General features: G+C 44.6%; 1 protein-coding gene across 1 annotated transcript; it reads left to right on the forward strand.

Annotated features, from left to right (window-relative positions):
- The first annotated feature begins 6,431 nt into the window (after positions 1 to 6,431).
- Positions 6,432 to 19,655, forward strand: ZBTB48 (zinc finger and BTB domain containing 48). Its single transcript, XM_075190081.1, has 11 exons — positions 6,432 to 6,538; positions 7,974 to 8,678; positions 9,428 to 9,705; positions 9,953 to 10,064; positions 11,758 to 11,850; positions 13,242 to 13,328; positions 14,561 to 14,715; positions 15,565 to 15,701; positions 17,021 to 17,185; positions 18,275 to 18,363; positions 19,142 to 19,655. The coding sequence occupies exons 2-11, from the start codon at positions 7,977 to 7,979 to the stop codon at positions 19,439 to 19,441; spliced, it is 2,118 nt and encodes a 705-aa protein (XP_075046182.1). The 5' UTR covers positions 6,432 to 6,538; positions 7,974 to 7,976; the 3' UTR covers positions 19,442 to 19,655.
- Positions 19,656 to 20,969: the final 1,314 nt, after the last annotated feature.

Genomic DNA, 20,969 nt, shown 5'->3' on the forward strand with positions numbered 1-20,969 from the left:
ATTTGCCCGTGTAAAAATACTAAGGTAGATCCATCCGTACTTATGGTTCCTGTTAGGTGACTTGTACACTGAGATGGAACCAAATGTTTCTACAATACTTGCACTATGTTTGGTTTTTTTTATGTAAAGCAAAATACAAAATGTTTTTGTTATTACTCTTGTGTTTAAAGTGAAACTTTGTGTACAGCTAATATATGAACAAATAAAACTATTTTCATACTGATCCTTTGGTGTCCTGTTGCCATTCATACAGACTTACATACTTCATTAACGGATTGTTGTTAACATTTGAGAACAATATAGGGGAAGAGAGTGTTCCTGGGTTAGGACATTTCTACATGTCAAGCACTAATACCCTACACAGTGAAGGGTTAAAGTTAGCGTTAGCCGTTGGCTCTAACCAAAACATGGGTCCCCACCACTTCCTGTGTCGAACCTACCAGTCTTACTAGTTTAAGCTGTGAATTAATCTAAACCCTTCAAATTAGTATCAACTTCACTTTTCCCTTCAGCACCTAAACTCCCCTCCTGAACATTCCCTGGGTGCAGAATATATCATGATTTCACTGGGAATATCTGCATTGTAATACAGGCAATATATGAGCTTTATGATTGGTGGATGTAAGAATTACACCTAGGATATAGAATAAGGAGAAGTGGTACTGTGCCGTTGTCATCACACACAGCAGAAGAACAGAGACTGAGATATAGGACCAGTAAACACCAGCAAAAAAATAAAAATTTTGGCAAACTGTAAACTTAATGATTACTCGTTCATTATTTTTGTTCAAAATGATCATCAGCTCGTGGTACGTGGTCGGCCCGTAGGACCGAGAACACAGCAAGCTGAGCCTCTGACCTGATAATGAAAGGCAGGTATTTGGCACTATAAGAGGACAGCGAGATGGGTGACTAGGAGAAGGGATAGCAGCAGGATTTTTGTTATCAGTGTTGAGTTTAAAGTGAAACTTTACAAGTAAAACTTTGTGCACAGCTAATGTAATGACTATTGTTTTGTAGGATGGTGTATTAGGCCTTTCCCTGAACCTCCGGGACAGAATAATAAGCCCAGGTAAAGGTTTATATGTAGATTTCCTCTTATCTGCATAAAGGTGATTACCTGCAGCATCACACTCACCTGTAGTCATAGATAACAGCCGAGTGCTTGTATAGGAAGCACCAGGGAAAAGTGTGAGCTTGTTGTACAGTGTTATGATTCAGGATCCTGGATTAGAGAATTGTCATGTGGCGCCGTCTATAGCAACGGTGCAGGTGCTCCCTCCACCTCCTTCACGCCATGTTTGACTTTTCTCATCATCATTACAATTTATTTATATAGCGCCACTGATTCCATGGTGCTGTACAGAGAACTCACTCACATCAGTCCCTGCCCCATTGGAACTTACAGTCTAAATTCCCTAACACACAGAGAGAGAGAGAGAGAGAGAGAATAAGGTAAATTTTAATAGCAGCCAATTAACCTACTAGTATGTTTTTGGAGTGTGGGAGGAAACCGGAGCACCCGGAGGAAACCCATGCAAACACAGGGAGAACATACAAACTCCACACAGATAAGGTCATGGTCGGCAATTGCACTCATGACCCCAGCGCTGTGAGGCAGAAGTGCTAACCACTGAGCCACCGTGCTGCCCACTAAGTTGAGTAGTCTAAGAGATGCCTAGAGGAAGTTTGTGGGGGAGGGTAGGGAGGGCACACTACCTAGGGGATGTGACCACACGGACCAACGGCAAACCTCAGACTCTGCCACTGGTCTATGCAGACACCTAACACATTTTGCTTAATTCGGCTCTGCACAGGTCAGATGGGGCCCGATCTGTGGCCCCCCCACCCCCCCCTCACTGCTCTGGGTCCATGTCCTCACCCCATCCTTCCCTATAGTAAACTGCCACTTACTCTATCCATAAGGGAGGTCTAGTGAGGCCCCCTCCCTCCCACTCCCACCCTCACAGACACAGAGTGACTGACAGCTTTGATTTGTAGAAATGCACAGTGTGGATTGGTGGATTCATACACAGGGGGCGGGGCCTGTGATGTCATTGAACTCAGTCTTAGGGGTTTTTTTTTACCTGTAACAGACCCTATGAAGACCCTGTCCTATAGATGTGGGGGGAGCTTCAGCCGTCTGTGATGGAGTAGGGAAACTTTACTTTATAACACAACTGCAGCGGAAAGTCAGGTTAACACTGATCATGTATGCTACATTCATGGTTCATTATCAATTAAAATTTTAGGGTTTAGTCATCCTTTAAGGCATACCTCCCATGGGGAATCATGGTCACGTGTCACGGGACGTGGCCACTCCCATGTGCCATATCAGCTCCCCTATTAATGATATGCAACTTGTGACCCATGCTGTCCCAGTCTAATTGGCTTCTAATCTGTTAAATATTAATATAAATATCCACAACTATCCAGTAACTCCAGGACCGAAGGCTGGGTATAATCTACAGGGTTTTCAGCTGATTGTTGGGCCAATCACACAATAAACGACCATTCGGCCCGAAATTAAATTAGTGTGTACACTGCAACGATGAGAGGTTCCAAAGCTCATCGTATCGTTTCTTTTGATTTATAAACTGAACTAAAAATCTCGGTCAACGATGGAACGATGTCATTCCAATCCTGCAGTGTGTATGTACCCAGGACCGGCAGTGTCCATAGATCTCTATGCAGTGTGCAGAGTCACCATCTTTTCAGCCGATGGTTATGACAGATGAAGAGCACAGATCTGACGGTAAATCTTGTAAAACGTGTATAGTGTGTACACAGGAATCGGATGCTGATCGGGACTTTCTGTCGTTGGTAAAATCATAAAATATGTTGCATCAGGAGAAATTTTCTGCAGTGTGTACCCAGCCTAAGAGCATAACTTATAGCTATTCAATCAAACAATTGCCAAGGATCTTATTACAGCTATAATTACCCTACGCTGATTTACATCTTGAGGACACATTACTACGTACTATTTAGAGAAATATTATAGTAATGAGATTACTCCCAACGTTCGGTTTTTAACTACCCCCACACTTTACATATTTTATTAAAGTCGCTGAAACACAATATTCGTTGAGACAACAGAAGTGTATATTTTAATAAAGAGAAATAAAGTTTTGCTTTTTATATTATTATAATAAACTATATGTAATAAAATGTAGATTGTTTTGTGCACCACAACGTAATCCTCGCTCTCTCTTATGCCTTTGTGAATTTATGCTGTTCAAGTGGTGGCACCTCCCTGCGACTTTAAATAATGTTTAAAATAAACAGATAGGATATTACTAACATTATATGACTTTAAGATCGGGGAGTCCACTTAAACAATTACATTCATAGATAGAGCAAAGTGCGACGATAAACCTTTTTTTTTCTTTTGCTCTGAAAAAGGAAACCGCAGACCTAGGGATGAGTGACAAGTACTAAATGTAAAATACACTAAATGCCTGTAGTCAATCTGCCAGCACTCCGAGCTTCTGTAATTAAGCAGAATTGTTTTCTTTTTACGTATGTGCCTAGCCCTACAGGCACATGACTTGCATTGTTAGATTACTCTTGCGAAATATCAAAAACACACTGTAGGCCCTAATAATGACCCCGGCTTATCTTACTATATCTGTCTTAACCTCCAGGCTCCCCTCCCAATCTATCGAATGAATTCAGCTTGTTTTTTTCTAAGAAAAAAATATGCTTTCATGTAAAGTAACCTACGTAAAGATATATCATACTTTTTTTTCCCCCCCTCCAGGAGACTGAAATAGGTTGAACTGTGAGTTGAAGGGGTGCCGCAAATCACGTCATTTTGGCCCCGGCACCTGCGATGCAATTATGTGATTCAGACCAGCCAACTTTTCCTCGTTGGATTCAGGGAGATCCCGCGAGAGGTGGGCGTGCGGGGGCGGGTCTTGACAACTCGCATCATTTTGTCTGAGCTTAGATGAAGCAAATTTTGTGTCATTAAGCTCTGCCCCCACCACTTATCTATTGCGGGGGCGAGAACCGGGAGGTTGCCCTGCTCTCCTGGGAGCCCGGGAGGTCTCCCAGAAATGCGGGAGTCTCCCGAACATTCCTGGAGAGAGTAGGCAACTATGTGTTAAAGAAAAGCAGCTAATGAATCTCTAGAGACTGAAGTGTCTTTTACATTTCTGTCTCCATTACTGAAGTCATGTTGTCTTACCTGTCAGTCTTTGATTCAATCTTGGTCTCCATGAAAATGGCCACCTCCATAGGCATCAATACATGGACATAGGACACAATTTCTGAACTGTGTCATCATGCCACAGATGGCGAAGCCAACCACGTCTTGTACTGGCTCAGCATCAGGGAGAATGCCAGACTCTTCAGGGAGTCTCCCTGACATTCAGGGAGAATTGGCAAGTATAATGTAATCACAATCGGATTTGGGGGCCAAAAGGCCTCTATTCGCTGTGAAATGCGTCAAGGAGCCCCTCATACCACCTACTTCCGTAAGGCAGGAAGCAGGAGAATGTCCTCTACACAACAGAGCCATTTACATCTGCAATAATTTCACAATATTCAAAATATATTTTAATATCACTCCAGTATATTCTATAGCATTGCATAAATCTATAAAGATTCATAGGACAAAACTTGCACATTACATAGTGTTTAAAGGCCTGTGTCTACATTAAGGAATACAAAAATGTAAAAATATCTCTTTAATTAAATACAGCAGGTCAAAGGTTAATGTGTCTGATTTCTCCCACATCATGGAATGAAACGTGACATTTGCTGTGTGTCGGTCAGGTTTTGCCATTAACAGCTCACAAAAGCCTATTCACATTAATTCATTATCACGGCCGGGCAGATGGCCTCCTGGGAGTTTTTCTCTATGCAGCATTAACAGGACCTTATCAAAGGGATTTGTGATCAGTCTATCCTCCTGAGGGGTGGACATCATTCTGTAATATCAATCACTAATGCCATGTGCATATAGGGAGGGCAGTTCAATACTCTTATCCGTTAGCTGCAGGATCAGGCATATATTCCTTACATCTCTGTTTTAGACAAGGGTAAATTAACTAAAGAGTGTGTTTGGTTGTTACATCGCTGGCGGTGTAGTGCTCCAAACCGCTGCATTTACTATAGGGCGTTCTGAGGCAAAACGCCTGCTGATGTGTGGCGGATTGAAACAAGCGAACACGCCGGCTGTTTGGTCAAAACCGCCATCAAAGCTGCCAGGAAAAAGACGGGTTTTTCTATTCCTGCCTCTGATTGGCTTGATAGCTGAAACATGCTGTTTGAGCAGCACAGTGCCTCACAGCACTGGGGTCATCAGTTCAACTCCTGACGATGGTTGCACCAACTGAAGTGATAGCAATTATTACAGTATTCAATTTTTAGATTGTTCAATAATTATTAAAAATATCAATAATACATACTTTGCATTTTACTCGAGGGGGGTGGGGCCAAAATAACGCGCTTCAAGGCGCCCAGCCCCCTCCCGTCCTCTAGCCACGCCCCTCTCCCGGACGTCGCCTACTGGAAGTAGGCAAGTATGCAATAATCTAATAACAATTATTAGATTATTCAATAATTATTAATAATATCAATATCTAATAAAAAATTATTCAATTATTCGATTATCCGCCAGGAGAGGCTCACATCAGAGCCACTGTCCTGGCTAATCATCAATATTTATTTATATAGCGCTAGCAAATTCCGTAGCCCTTTACAATTTTAATAAATTTGCACACTACAGCATACTTGCCAACTCTCCCGGAATGTCCGGGAGACTCCCGAAATTCGGTTCAGTCTCCCGGGCTCGTTGGCATTTCTCCCGCATCCTGGATTTTACAGAGAATCGCGTCAAATGACTGACGCGATTCTCTGTGATTGACGCCATTTTGGAGGGCGGGAGGGGGCGGGATGAGGCCAATCGCGTCATTTTGGCCCCGCCCCCGCAACGTAAATTATGTTTTCGCGGGGGGCGGGACCAAAATGACACGTTTGGCCACATCCCGCCCCCTCCCGCCCTCCAGTCACGTCCCCTCTCCCGGAAACTTGTTTCCGAGAGTTGGCAAGTATGCACTACAGTGCGATAAGAAATGATCATTAACATGAGCAATATGCTATGGGTCACAAATAGACCCCTGAGAAAATGACTCCTGTTGGCAGAAATATAACTTTACTGCTTAAACACTGCCACAATATGATGGATAAGCAGCCATTCTGCCACAACCAAGATGGACGCCGTGCTCTTACACAAATCTAAGGCAGTCACATGAGTATTACACGCACAGGGCGAGTAATGTATGCCTAATCTAGTTGGGGGGAGTTATAGACCGCTAACGACCGCTTATACCGCTAACATGGGCACATTCCTCACACGACGCCACCCCCAAGATGGCGTCTGTGACAGGACGCGGCGTGAGGCTGAGGGGCGGTGACGTCACTCAGCGCGAGACTTGGCCGCCGGAAGCAGCTGTAGGTTGCAGGCTGGAGCTGGGAGTGCAGTGTCTGCAGTGAGTGCAGTGTGTAGCCGGGGGCAGGGTCCGTCCAGGTAACATACAGAGTGTTTGTGTTGTCTCCAGGGGGCAGCTGCACAGCACAGACCTGTGTGACCATTGCTCATTATTATACAGATGCAGCAACTTGTGGCTCTGCAGCTGTGGTGGGACTACAAGTCCCAGCAAGCACTGCCTGTGTTCCTGCTGTAGCCCTCCTACATGTCATGAGCTACATGTGCTTTTAAGATGCACTTGTCCCTTTACACAACCTGTTGCATGCAGTATAGTAGATAACATATTGCATTATCTCATCAATGTTTCTCCTTTAAGTTTATATCCCCCCTGGTTCTTATCCTTCCAAACTGTCCATCACTTGCTGCAGATGTTGCCCTCTGTACCTGTGTGTTCTGCTTTTCCCATAACATTTCCTGGCTTCTTTTCACAGATTTCTTACAGTATGCTTCACTAGTCAGTTTCCAATTATAATCAGGCTGGAATAGTTGACCTGTGTGACATGCTCTTTTAATAGCAATTGACAGATTGGAGAAGAAGTGGGCAAATCAGAAACAGGCTGTTATAGCGTGAAAACAAGGCTGGCAGTTATTTTATTTTGCTTCTATAAATATGTTGATGTGCATCTGTCTCAGCGGAAGTAAAAGGTGTCTGTATTTTGCTTTCTGAAATTGTAAGTCCTGATATTGTACCAATTGTTCTGTGAAACCATATTTTGTGGCAATAGGCCTAAAAACTCCTGCTAATGTGTGTGGGGGTGGACATTGGTAATGTTTCACTTTTGTGCTATGGAGGACTTAGTCATCCATGCATAAATGCACTAAACTTTAGATTCATTTTTTACAATTTTTTTGTGCATTAAGGGTATTTTTTTTTTTTTTTAAGTCTTCTCGACTCATTTTCTTTTTTACATTTGTCTCTCTGATATTATGATCTGCGAGTGGATTACAGCAGGAAGTCTGCTTTGCATAGGAAGAAATGCTTTTCCTTTGCTTCTAACCTTCTCAAATGTCTTCAGTTGTTGTTTTTACATACCCACTGTCTCTTAAGTTGGGCATTTTAGATTTTAGTTGGGGTCCTTTTAATTCAGTCATGTTGGGAGTATTTTATAGAACAGAGTTGTCTGATATTGGATGAAAGCAATATGAGTTATTAGCAGCGTTCAATGCACTCTTGAAATCGGATAAAGGGGTTCCTTACGGAAGTTATAGTCTGCTTGGTTACATTAATAAATACTTTATTTAGATCAGGCTTGGCAAACCTGAGGATCTCCAGGTGATTTTGAAACTACAAGTCCCAGCATTCCCTGCCTGGTATCGGCTGGTTACCTGCTGGCAGAGCATACTGGGGTTTGTAGTTTCACCACACTTGGAAAGCCACAGGTTGGCCTGGCCTGAGATTTTTAGACTAATTTTCCAAATAAATATATTGTTTTTGTTAATCATGTTTTATTACACTGATGATTTTAATCTGCAGGCCATGGACAATGTGTTTATCCAGCACAGCGTCAAAGTGTTGCAAGCTCTTAACAAGCAAAGAGAGGATGGCAGATACTGTGACGCCACATTGGTGGTTGGCGATCTCCAGTTTAAAGCCCACTGGAGCATACTGGCTTGTTGCAGTCATTTCTTCCAGAGCCTTTATGGGGATGGCAGCTCCCCAAACATTATCCTCCATGAAAGGTTCTCTGAGATCATGGGCCTTCTCCTGGACTTCCTCTACACAGGAGAGTTGGCTCTTTCCCAGCACAATGTTGAGAAAGTCCTCCTGGCTTCTAAGGAACTTGGCATATTCGAAGCAGTCGAGGTCTGTGAGAGGTTCCAACCCAAGTGTTTCGATCCGGTTGATCAAAGCGAAGACTATTTTCAAGAGTCCGGCACGATGGAAACCTTGAACGGACACCTGAAACAGGCGGAGGAGTCGGATGGAGAGGACACATTAAAGGGGATTTCTGAGCTCAGCAATGTCCTTGTGGACGCTGAAGTGCCTTCTGAACAAACCAACGGCCAGGACAGCAGTCTTTCCCTACTGCAAGGGACCGTGGAGATCTCCACGTTCCAGGAAACCGTCATGAAGAGTCCAGGTCTCGACACAGAACCGGTGGAGCGAAGAGAGTTCAAGCGGCAAAGAAGAGGGCAGAAGAGTGAGCTGTGTATTAGGGGTGATGGAGATTATATTGCGGTAACGTGATTTTTTCTCTCCTCTTCATAGTCAAGTAAAAGTTTTGTAGTGATTTCTCTTAGTGACATATTATGTATTTTTGTTTTTAATTTACGGGTATTTGTTAAAAGCTGGCCAAAATAGTTGCTTAATTGCATGTAGTGAAACTTCAGAATGATTTAATAATAGGGATATCACATCTACGTACATTAGTCAAGGTGGGAGACGATTAATGAATGTTTAGTTGGCTGTGCACAGTTTAGTGCCAGTTGTCCACCCCTGTTCTGTAGACTGTAAGGGTTACGGGGGCGTCGGGGAACGAAGGCTGCTAGATATCAACCTTATTTCATGTCTCCAGTGTAACCTCCTATCCTTCATCATTGCATCAGGACGTGGGATTGCTACTTGCGTTGTGCTTTAGCTGGTAAGATTTTGCCAGAACTTGGACTCTTGGTTAGTGGAATAAATCCATTTAGTGCACTCATCCATACTGATGGAAGTCTTTAATTGTACATAGTGCTCTTGGTTACACTAATGTATACGTGGTTCTCCCTGTTTTTAAATTGACTTTTTTTTTTCTTTTTTTTTTTTTAAGAAAAAACAAAAAACCATTTGCCCCTTAGATTTCAGTGGTGGTGGGTGTAACACGTGTAAGAGGCCAAGCCTAATAAAACAATGTGAAATCTGTACCTTCAGGAAAGGTGCAATAAAACTATGCTCTTAATGTTTTTAAAGTTCTCATCCTCAATATAACGTCTCTTCCATTAAAGTGGGATTTGGAGGTGGACCAGATCCACGACGTCATCGCGGAGGGCACCGACTATATTCAGGATGATCTAGATGAAGATTTTGTTCTGGAAAGGAAGATGCCAACCTCCAAGCGAAGGCCCTGCGCGCCCAAGAAGATCGTCCCCCTAGAACCTTCTGATAACGACGGCGCACTGGGCGGGGGGGATCTGAAGAACAAGAGGAACGCCAATAATCCAGTGGAATGTCCCATATGTCAGAAGAGATTTCTCAGCAAATATTATCTTAAAGTCCATAATAGGTAATGTAGGCAATTCTGTAAGTGTTCCGTTGGTGATTATAGGTTGATACAGGTCCTCAGCAGGGATTGGTTCATATCTTAGGAGTCTCTAGAGCGGAGGTGGGCAACTTGCGGCTCTCCGGTTGCGGAGGAAAAAGTCCCAGCACGCAATGGCAGCCAGAGACTGGGGGGGGGGTGTGTCTTATTTTTTTCTTAATTCTTGCCGGTACGTTACTTTGCTGGTACTGACGTTCTCTTATCTCACCAGGAAGCACACGGGGGAGAAGCCGTTTAAATGTGCGAAGTGTGATAAATGCTACTTCAGGAAAGAGAACTTGGTGGAACACCAGGGCCGGAACTGTATGAGCAGAACGGAACAGGTGAGCCCAGTAGATGTACGGCGCGGATCAGCAGCTTGTGATTCTGCTGTTTAAAGTGTTTCTCTTTCCCATCCATATAAATCCGGGCAGCTCTCTTGATGCCAGAGGACCAGATTTCTGTCTCGATGTCCAGGTGTTCCAGCAATGTCCTAATAATCCCCTTATCTCCTCCCAGAGAACTTCTGTCTCTCATTTTTGGGTGATAATCTTTTCACAATATAGTTTGGGGGGTGAGGGTGACACTGAGGAGCGTGGTCAGGCTACGGAGTCCTAAAATTGACAGAGCAGGCGATGGACATAGCTCCCTAAGTTCTCTCGTGACCTATACAGAAATAGAACATGAAAGTATGTCTAGCGCACAGTTTCCTCTTTATTTCACAGTATTTACAAAGAAAAATGTTGAAGTTGGTTATGGATAACTGGTGGCCCTCAGGGCCTTCACCTGTGGCCCCTGTCTCCTTGTTTAAAATGCCAGATGATATGTTATACAGACAGGTGTCTCATTCTTTCATTAATACCTGAGGTATTGTGTGGCCCTTCTGAACGTTATGATGTTGGCTGTCTAAGTTGTAGTATAACGGCTATAGCTGCAGGTGTGCAAACTGATTTTGGAGCTTATTGGTGAGCAATGTGAGTTAAACTTTGTGATAACGTCCCTTTCTGCTGTATAATTTATTAGTGGATACTAAAAACGCCTATCCATACTGCCTTGGTAACGGCCTATTAGGCCGTCTCAGGCCTAACCACTGGCAAGCCTTGGCGTGTATGAGTCCAAAACACTGCAGGACCCAACCATCATCATCATCATCAACATTTATTTAGCGCCACTGATTCCGCAGCGCTGTACAGAGAACTGACTTGCATCAGTCCCTGCCCCATTGGAGTTCACAGTCTAAATTTCCCAACATAGACAGAGAGAGACTAAGGGCAATTTAATAGCAGCTAATTAACCTACCAGTATGTTTTTGGAATGTGGGAGGAAACCGGAGCACCCGGAGAAAACCCACGCAAACACGGGGAGAACATACAAACTCCACACAGATAAGACCATGGTCGGGAGTTGAACTCATGACCCCAGTGCTGTGAGGCAGAAGTGCTAACCACTGAGCCACCGTGCTGCCCAACCAACATCTGACAGGGTCGGTCGGTTCGGTAATTTGCTCCTGACCATGTATGAGAACATCGTCTGATCGCTAATAGAGCCCTGTCTGATCCAGCGACCTTTCAGATTAAGCCACAGATGTCTATAAATCCGACAGAGGTCCGGCAGACGGCCAAGCGATTGGATTGGTCAGTATATGAGCAGCTTTAGTACTGCCGTGATAAAAGTACAATTTCCTGGCGTTTTATTTTTCCCATGATTCCTTGTTTGAGTTGAGCAACGTCCTGGAATAACACACTCAGGGGGGTATTCAATTGATGGCGGGATCCCCGAAAATCCTGCGCTCTAAAAATATTACCGTTAATACGGTAATCCTGCGCATAAATACGGTAATTTACTCGCTGGATTTCAGCTCGCTGCTCCCTGCGAGATATTACCGTATTAACGGTAATATTTTTCGAGCGCTGGATTTTCGGCGATCCCGGCCGTCAATTGAATACCCCCCTATGTGTTAGTTCTGTCATCTGAGCGGTGTCAGATGTGCTGTGAATGCCGCGAGATATCCCTCTGACCTCTGTGTTCTTTTCAAAGGTTTTTAAATGCACATCTTGTCACGAGGTTTTCAAAAGAAGGATGGAGCTGAGGATACACATGGTGACCCACACCGGAGTGATGCCTTATAAAGTAAGTGTATTGTGCGCTACTATTAGGCACTTCTAATACATTGTTTAAAATAACTGTGATCTTTGCAGTTCATTTCTTTTGTGCAAACAACATAGTTTTTTAATAGTTTTATTTTTAATCAATGCTTCTTTTTTTTTTTAATTAAATGGCTTGAAACATAATACAGAATGTTGTGATTTAACAGATGTTAGAGGGAACTATTGTAAAGTACGGGGTTATATCATAATAAACACCCAAATACCTGTACAAACAGATCGGCTGAAGGTACATACAACACCTGATGCTTTCATGACAAATTTTCAGGTCAGTCTCCTAAAGGAAGTGATTTATTAAACTGTGCTAGTCCTAGAGGAATGCTCTGTGACTCTATGGATGGTAAAAGGGGGAGATTTGACCTGTGTCTGCCAAATTTTGATCAGAGAGACAGCTGGAGATGGTCTTTGGTCATTTTTATTTATAGCTGAATGTCTCATCCTGATTTTTATGTTGGGTAGTACTCCTGCACAACCAGCAGATGTCACTGTTGCTATGGCCATATTTCCCAAATGTAATATCATTGAACTCAAAAGTAGACATGATAATGTCCTCATTCACTTTTATTAATTCTCCAGGAAACTTTCCCTAGCTGGAAGAATAGGATGGGAGATGTAGCCTTTAGTTCGCTCATTTATAGAACGTAGCCGGCACCCGCAGCAGGTGTAGAACAAATGGGGGAAGTTTTTGCCCAATAATCACGGTTTTTGCAGTTGTTAGGTGCAATGGTTTTTCTTAACCTTTTTTTTTTTTTTTGTGTAACAATCCTTTAAAAAGCGTAAACAAGTCACAGTGCAACATAGTTATAAAGTTCTATGGGGCATATTCAATTACGATCCGCAGTAAGGCCGTTAATACGGTAGCGCGTTAACGCCGATTTTCATACGCAGCCCTATGGGCTGCGAACGAAAATCCACGTTAATGCGGTACCGCGGATTAGATTCGCGGCCGTTCCGGCGCGATCCCGCGGATCGGGATCGTAATTGAATATGCCCCATGTATTCTGCTGAATGATTTTGGCTCAGCAGCCTTTCGTGCAATTATAGATTTTGTGTTTGTCCTCCTCTAATTTACAACAACAAGTTCTGCGCTGTGGAAACCAGGAAATATTTGTCAGATTGTTGATATAACACTAACAAAAGACTATAGATTTTCCCTGTTTCATCTTTACAAAATAAAGGTGTCTGGTTCTTTCCACTTAATAATAATTGTGAGCTGTTACCTTGTTATATACAGAGAAGGGATCTATTCTGTCTGTGCAGGGACAATAAGCCGCTTTCAGTACAAGTAACATTGCAGCGAAATGCATGTCACTAATTCACACATTAACCCTTGTGTCACCTTCTCTACCTCTTCAGTGTTCGACGTGTCCTCAGCAGTTCATGCAGAAGAAACACCTTCAGAGCCACATGATCAAAATGCACGGAGAACCCAAGCCCCATGCCGTGAGTATCCCCCCTGCGTCGTGCCACTTGTAGTGCATTCCGTGGTCTCTCCGCGGAGGCAGCCATTGTGAGCCAATATTTACCAGAACGCAGAATGTCAGTTCGTTAGCAACTAGAGAGATCACAGAGGTAAATTGAACCCTCTTGTCCTGTACATTACTCTCTATTTTCAAAGAAATGCAATAGGATGTATTACTTCTATTATATTTTACAGCCTTTAATGCCACCCTTGTCATAACACCAGTTTTGGTGTGTGTCTGAAAGCTGGTATTATAACGAGGGGGTTCCTAGTGCAGGCATGTCAATATTGCTGCCCCGGCAGGGGATGTGACTAGTTTCTGTACCAGTTGGGAGCGCACTCCTTGAAGAAGCGGTCTTTGTCTCGCTTGCAAGGTCTCTCTCGCCCTCTGGCCCGGTCTCTCTCGCCCTCTGGCCCGGTCTCTCTCGCCCTCTGGCCCGGTCTCTCTCGCCCTCTGGCCCGGTCTCTCTCGCCCTCTGGCCCGGTCTCTCTCGCCCTCTGGCCCGGTCTCTCTCGCCCTCTGGCCCGGTCTCTCTCGCCCTCTGGCCCGGTCTCTCTCGCCCTCTGGCCCGGTCTCTCTCGCCCTCTGGCCCGGTCTCTCTCGCCCTCTGGCCCGGTCTCTCTCGCCCTCTGGCCCGGTCTCTCTCGCCCTCTGGCCCGGTCTCTCTCGCCCTCTGGCCCGGTCTCTCTCGCCCTCTATCCCGGTCTCTCTCGCCCTCTGGCCCGGTCTCTCTCGCCCTCTGGCCCGGTCTCTCTCGGTGTGTCTCGCTCGCCCCTGATAATTGTTTTTGTACAATGGTCACTACTCATAAATATTTATCTCTTTAGTCGTTACTAGATAAACCATCAAAGTAGAAGTCCCTCATGCCGTCTATGGCAACAAGAACATTTGAAATTTTTTGAATTAATTTTGTAGTTATTGCAGCCCCCCAAAACCCGCTGTTGAGCCGACTGCCTGATTATAGGTACAGGCCTCTTATGAGCTGCTGTTATATTGGTAGTAAATTGACATTGTGCTTTGTAATGTATATTGGCTCCGCCCATACAATGGCGGCCTCCACAGTGTGTAGGCAACACTTTTATGCAGACTGATCCAACTCTGATGGGTTGGATAAGTCATTTATTATGTGCATGAAATAAGGTCCATTTATTTGTACTTCTGTGATGAGTCAGCTCACATGTACCAGCTGGTAATCACACGCTTGTGTTGCAGTGCCCCACGTGTGGGAAATGCTTCTTCACACGGACTGAGCTCCGCCTACATGAAGCCTTCAAACACCGGGGGGAGAAGCTGTTTGTGTGTGAGGAGTGCGGGCACCGGGCCTCCAGCAGGAGCGGGTTACAGATGCACATCAAAGCCAAACACAGGTCAGCTCTCCCTGCCTGCAAGCGGCAGCGTTCTGTTGTATTGTATCTGTAGCCAATGGTGTTTCTTATGTTATCATCATCATCTTATGTTATCTCTGTTCATTACACCTATGATTGTATAAAAGTGTTCATAGAACAAGTGTACATTGTGCTAACTTAATGTTGCTTCGTGCACATCTAACGGCTGTGGGAAGGTCATTGCTTTGTTTAGATTGCAGGGAATCTTTTTAAACTTGGGTATATACAGCATATGGACATCTTCTCGGGTTTATATCCCCAGCAGGGAAAACTGTCCTAGTTGGGGCTGAGACAATGGTCCCGCTCTGCTGATTTAGTGAATCCTGTCCCTGGTGAGCGGGGTAAGTGCAGATTCAGGGACTACACTACCTGGAGGTCCTCAGTGGCAGCCATCCTGCAGTAGACTAACAATCATAGGAACAGTGCTGCCACTAATGTGAACAAAAAAAATAAAAAAAAAATTATATATATATATATATATATATATATATATATATATATATATATATATATATATATATTATATATATAATATATATATACCTGTCTGTTTCCCAGCTACGTCAGGATTTCTCCTTGGGTTAATACGCTAACTACAAATGATTAGTATAATAGTAACAAGGACTAAGGCGGGACATGAAGGTTCTGGCTGGTACCAGTTTATAGATCGGTTTCTGCACATCGTGTAAGGCCACAACGTCCGTAAACAATCTCCTGATAAACATTCTGTTGTCTATCGGTAGCTGAAACATCAACATGGTTTAGAAACGTTGAACAGTTTCATCAACTTCGGTCATAAGATATTATTCTAGAAATGTGTCTCCTCTACAGAAACGAACGCCCATTTGTATGTGAATTCTGCCACCATGCTTTTACCCAGAAGACCAATCTGAACATGCACCTGAAGACGCACACGGGGGAGAAGCCTTTCCAGTGTCATCTGTGTGGCAAGACGTTCAGAACGCAAGGTAAGAGGAAGTCGCCATTTACTCTGCAAAGTAACGTCACTGCTCCGTGCATCTCCGTACGTGTCTGATCCAGCTGTAGGGTGCCGCGCTGTTTCCTGTCGTCTCCATGCATTGTATAAAACACTCGCCCTTTGATTTTGATTCCCGCTTTACCAATAATCAACATTCCAAAATACTTCTGAGCCCCAACCATTATAGATTGCAGTCAGTACAGAGGTATTGTCCAATAGGACAAAAACTTTTGTTCGGTTGGATAATCATCAAAACGTTATTAGATTTCATTGTACAGAAGTAAATGACTTTGCTTTCTGTATAAGTGGCGGTCATATAATTTGTGGGTTACTGTAATATCGTATGCCGAGATAGCACATTATAACAATCCCGGGATGTCACCTGAGGGAGATCTCAGGAACTCCAAATGCCGCAATATCCTACCACAGCCGAGACGGAGGAATGTTATCCTGAAATACACATTTAAAGACTCTGGTACTGACTGCAAGTACTGCAGAGCTCATTACTGCATGATGTGAATAACAATACCACACTTGCCTCTAATTACCTGTATAACGCCTCCTCCTGACTGCTGTAATGTGTGCTCCTGTTTTGTACCGAACGAGTCGCAATTGAATTCCCCAAAAAGTAGCGATATTCCCCCGGTATAGTTTTGTGGTCTACTCCCATCTCTGAGGGGTGCACTGTTCTGAGTATTCAACCACTGATTTCTAATATTGATTGAAAATCTGCAGTAGAGTAAGATTCTCCGTTCTGCATATTCTATAGCTTTGTTTTAGTGACCGTTTGCAGAAAAATAAACCCTATTTATAGAGAGTCCTCCCTTAGAGAGGCGCGAAGTTGCAGCATAATTTCACGTAAATTGTTGCGTTAGAAGAGGTGTCACAGAGGAGCGATGCAATCGTAGAATTCCTCCTTTGCTTCCCCCACCCCGCAGAACGCCGTACCCTGCTGGAACCTTGCATTTTTGGGAATTTATACTCTATAGAGCTGTGTTTATGACACACAATACATACTGCTTTGTGGGAGTGGGGGAAATTAGGACTGGCCAACACACGGCTCTCCAGGTGTTGTCAAACTACAAGTTCCAGCATGCCTTGTCAGGTATCGACTGGCAAAGCATGCTGGAGTTTATAGTTTCACAACACCTGAAGAGCCGTGAGTTGGCCAGGTCTGCACTAATTGAATGCCTCTGTGTGTAGCCAAATAATACTTTCCTGTTCGTATCGCTGCCCATTGGCTGTCTGTATGGTGCACAGCGCCATACAGACAGTCTTATTTCTGTGTTTATATTTTGGTCCATGCAGCCAGTCTACGCAAGCACAACCGGATACACACAGGGGAGCGGCCGTTGAGCTGCGACTTCTGTGACCAGAGGTTTACAGACAAGACCCCCCTCTTACGGCACATAGCCAGCCGGCACCAGGAAGGACGACCGTACTTCTGCCAAGTCTGCGGCAAAACCTTCAAAGGTAAATAAGATAGAAGATGCTTCGTGCTCTGATCTAGTGATTCCCTCCCACAGTACCTTACAGTGTATTTAAAAGCATAAAGTACCTAACAGTATATTTAAAAGCATAAAAAATAGTCTATGTATGAAGGACCATTATGTATGAAGTAGATATAAGAATGTAAAGTTAAGTGCTAGTTAAAAGTTAAATTTCAGTGTACAAATAAGCTATTAAGTATTTGTGTGCTACATGAAAAAACAGGCAGTATTTAACTTATGTGCAAAACAGAATACTAATTTGCACCCCTTGCATTGTAACATGGTTTTTTGTCCAGGAGACTGAAATAAGAAGTTTCTCAAGTTAAGATCCTTAATGAATCAGGCCCTAGTTAACTTTACATGTTTTTCATTCGACTTAAACCAGTGTTGGCTAACCTGTGACACTCCACGTGTTGTGAAACTACAAGCCCCAGCATGCTTTGCCAATATATTAGCTTATTGCTGGAAGGGTATGCTGGGACTTGTAGTTTCACAACACCTGGAGTGTCACAGGTTAGCCAACACTGACTTAAACTGTGCTGTGTCTAAAATCAGGGGGCCAGACAACCACAGAATATGATTGGCTAATCCATCACATCCATACACTGAACAATTTGATTGGTTGCAGTTGGAAGATTTAATTGGTGACCCACTTATACATCATCCCAGCTGATCTGTCATTGTTCATTAATCCAATCTGCTGACTACAAAATACAACACACAGCTATAGAATCAACTTTATAGGGCTCATCGGCTGGAAGACTTTGAAAGGTTAATTTTATTAGAATCTATTCAAGATCTGCAAAGGCATTTACAGTAGTGTATAACAATACCATGTAATTTTATGAACGCTTACCTGTACACTGCAGGCTGCCGTTTTGAGATGATATTGATGAATATGCGGTTTATCTATTATGAGAAACCAGTGATATCAATGAGGCCTCCAACAAACTGACTGGTGGCCAGTGATGTCGCTTCTTTCTAACGAACTGATCATCTTACACAAAATGGCGGCCCCCAGTGTGTACAGACAATGGTGACTCTCACACTGTCTCTGCTTCCTCTCCTGTAGCTGCAGAGCAGTTGCGTGTTCACGTGGCCAGACACCGGGGAGTGCGAAAATTTGAGTGTACGGAGTGCGGCTACAAGTTCACTCGGCAGGTGAGGTTAGAAGAGTCCGTGAGCTGTGTGTTACTGTGTTATGTCTGACGGGAGGTGGGTTTTCTATAGCTTCTGTACAACTGTTTTAACATCTGAAAGTCCTGGTAACGAGGGAGCACTGTACTTATGTTGACTTCAGCGATACTTCACCCGTGCCAGATATGGGCGCTGTGAATCCCATACACTACACGTTACAGTTCTGCATATTTGCATTATCTAATGGGATTTGCCATTGTCTTTGTCAAAAAGGGGTTCCGTAACAAGTATTGGCCTACACTCCAATGGAACAGTGGTCAGGAACTGGCTTTTGCATGAATGAAAGCATCCCTTGCTCGTGATTGGAGCAGCCAGGTTGTTGATTGATCAGATATTCATGAGAATGCAGCCAATGACATCACAGGAACACTAAGTTGCTTGATGATGTCATTCTTTTCTAATGAATAATAACTACGCTGAATTCTCATGAAGTTCGCTCAACCCACAAACGGACTACAATGTAGAAGCCATCATGAGATCCTGGAGCATACGATTCAGGCTCAATCTTCTTGGCCATTTGCTTCCCCAGTTCGCCCGCCGCCCTCCCATCAAAGCTCCTAATATGAAGGACCTTGTGTGGGAGCAGTGTCTTCAGGGCCGCAGTGATCGTTCTCCGTTTTGGTTGTGTGCGTGGTTTTGGCAATCCGTATTCTAGTCGAGGTGTTGGTGTGTTATAATGTTGTAGCTCTTATTTGTTACATAAAATCTCCATCCCTCACAGTTTCTTGTTTTATTTTCAAAGGCTCACCTCCGCCGACACATGGAGATTCACAACCGAATCGAAAATTACAATCCCCGTCAGAGGAAACTGCGCAATCTGATAATCGATGAGGAAAAAAGTGCGGTGATCGGGTTACAGAGCCCGCAGGGGCTGGACGTTGGCCCCACGGAGATCATAGTGGAGTCGATCAATTCCAACACCCTACCGGAAGAGGTCACCGAGCAGAGACTCTGTACAGAGGACGGCTTCCCGGGCGAGGTCATGGAACAGTCTATAATCATCACCGCCACCGCCATACCTATAGACGAGTGCGAAACGTGATTGGCTGGCGGAGCTCCGCCCACAACAGTTTATTTATTACATTGGTGCATTCTGTTTCCAAATAAAAGGGAAAAGTGTGCAAATCAATAGTCTATTGCCAGTAGCGTTGCCTGATTGTGTTCACTTAAATGTCTGTGTACCTGATACAGGACGTCTCACAGCAGCCCGCGGTCAGGCCGGGACAGTAAAATAAAGACACTTTTATCCTTTTCAATGGAATTTATAGTAATTAAGTTGTTTTTGTTTTTAGTTCTATCTTATAGAACCACCTACTGGCTACATACAATAGAGGTAGCGATTTTGTAGGCTGAACCATGACCATTATGGCACTAGTGACCAGTGCCGACCATGACCATACCGGCACTAGCGACCTGTCACACCCATGACCGTGCCGGCACTAGCGACCTGTCACACCCATGACCGTGCCGGCACTAGCGACCTGTCACACCCATGACCGTGCCGGCACTAGCGACCTGTCACACCCATGACCGTGCCGGCACTAGCGACCTGTCACACCCATGACCGTGCCGGCACTAGCGACCTGTCACACCCATGACCGTGCCGGCACTAGCGACCTGTCACACCCATGACCGTGCCGGCACTAGCGACCTGTCACACCCATGACCGTGCCGGCACTAGCGACCTGTCACACCCATGACCGTGCCGGCACTAGCGACCTGTCACACCCATGACCGTGCCGGCACTAGCGACCTGTCACACCCATGACCGTGCCGGCACTAGCGACCTGTCACACCCATGACCGTGCCGGCACTAGCGACCTGTCACACCCATGACCGTGCCGGCACTAGCGACCTGTCACACCCATGACCGTGCCGGCACTAGCGACCTGTCACACCCATGACCGTGCCGGCACTAGCGACCTGTCACACCCATGACCGTGCCGGCACTAGCGACCTGTCACACCCATGACCGTGCCGGCACTAGTAATCAGGGCCTTGTGAATATTGGTCACATGTCATTGATCTTGGTGAAGGGATAGGTAGCATTCCCATGAGTATTGGTTCAGAACACAATTGGCTTCCTCTGCTGTCTGTAGACAACAAGCGCTTGGTCCAGTGATGGGCAACGAGTGGCCCACCAGGCCTTTTTCTGTGGCTCCCAGGCGATTCCTGCTTTATGACCGATTGCCTTCCTCTCTTAAGTAAGTGGTGGGGGGCTGAGGGGTGTTTTAGGTTATGTGGGAGGTGTGAAGCTTTTTGGGTAAATGGAGCAGAGATCATCATCATTTATTTATATACCGCCAGCAAATTCCGTAGCGCTTTACAATTGGGAACAAACATTAATAAAACAATACTGGGCAATACAGACAGGTAAGAGAACCCTGCTCACAAGCTTACAATCTATGGGACAAGGTGCAAAGTATTGAGTGGGCTGTGTGATCAGGTCAGAGGGTTGTTGTCTTGTGTTAGTTGTGTAGAGGGTGGTAATAGGGTAACCTAGGGAGATTAAGAGGGTGGTTAAGGAATACTATAAGCTTGTCTGTGGAGGTGGTTTTCAAACAGCGCTT

Source organism: Mixophyes fleayi, chromosome 11 (genome assembly GCF_038048845.1).
Source record: "Mixophyes fleayi isolate aMixFle1 chromosome 11, aMixFle1.hap1, whole genome shotgun sequence".
Classification (NCBI taxonomy): Eukaryota; Metazoa; Chordata; class Amphibia; order Anura; family Limnodynastidae; genus Mixophyes; species Mixophyes fleayi.

Bases quoted from the DNA above. Each gene is read 5' to 3' on its own strand.
- ZBTB48 (XM_075190081.1), top strand. From the start codon at position 7,977: ATGGACAATGTGTTTATCCAGCACAGCGTCAAAGTGTTGCAAGCTCTT. The intron at 9,706-9,952 runs GTAATGTAGGCA...TTATCTCACCAG, and splicing joins TATCTTAAAGTCCATAATAG to GAAGCACACGGGGGAGAAGC. The intron at 18,364-19,141 runs GTGAGGTTAGAA...TTATTTTCAAAG, and splicing joins GCTACAAGTTCACTCGGCAG to GCTCACCTCCGCCGACACAT.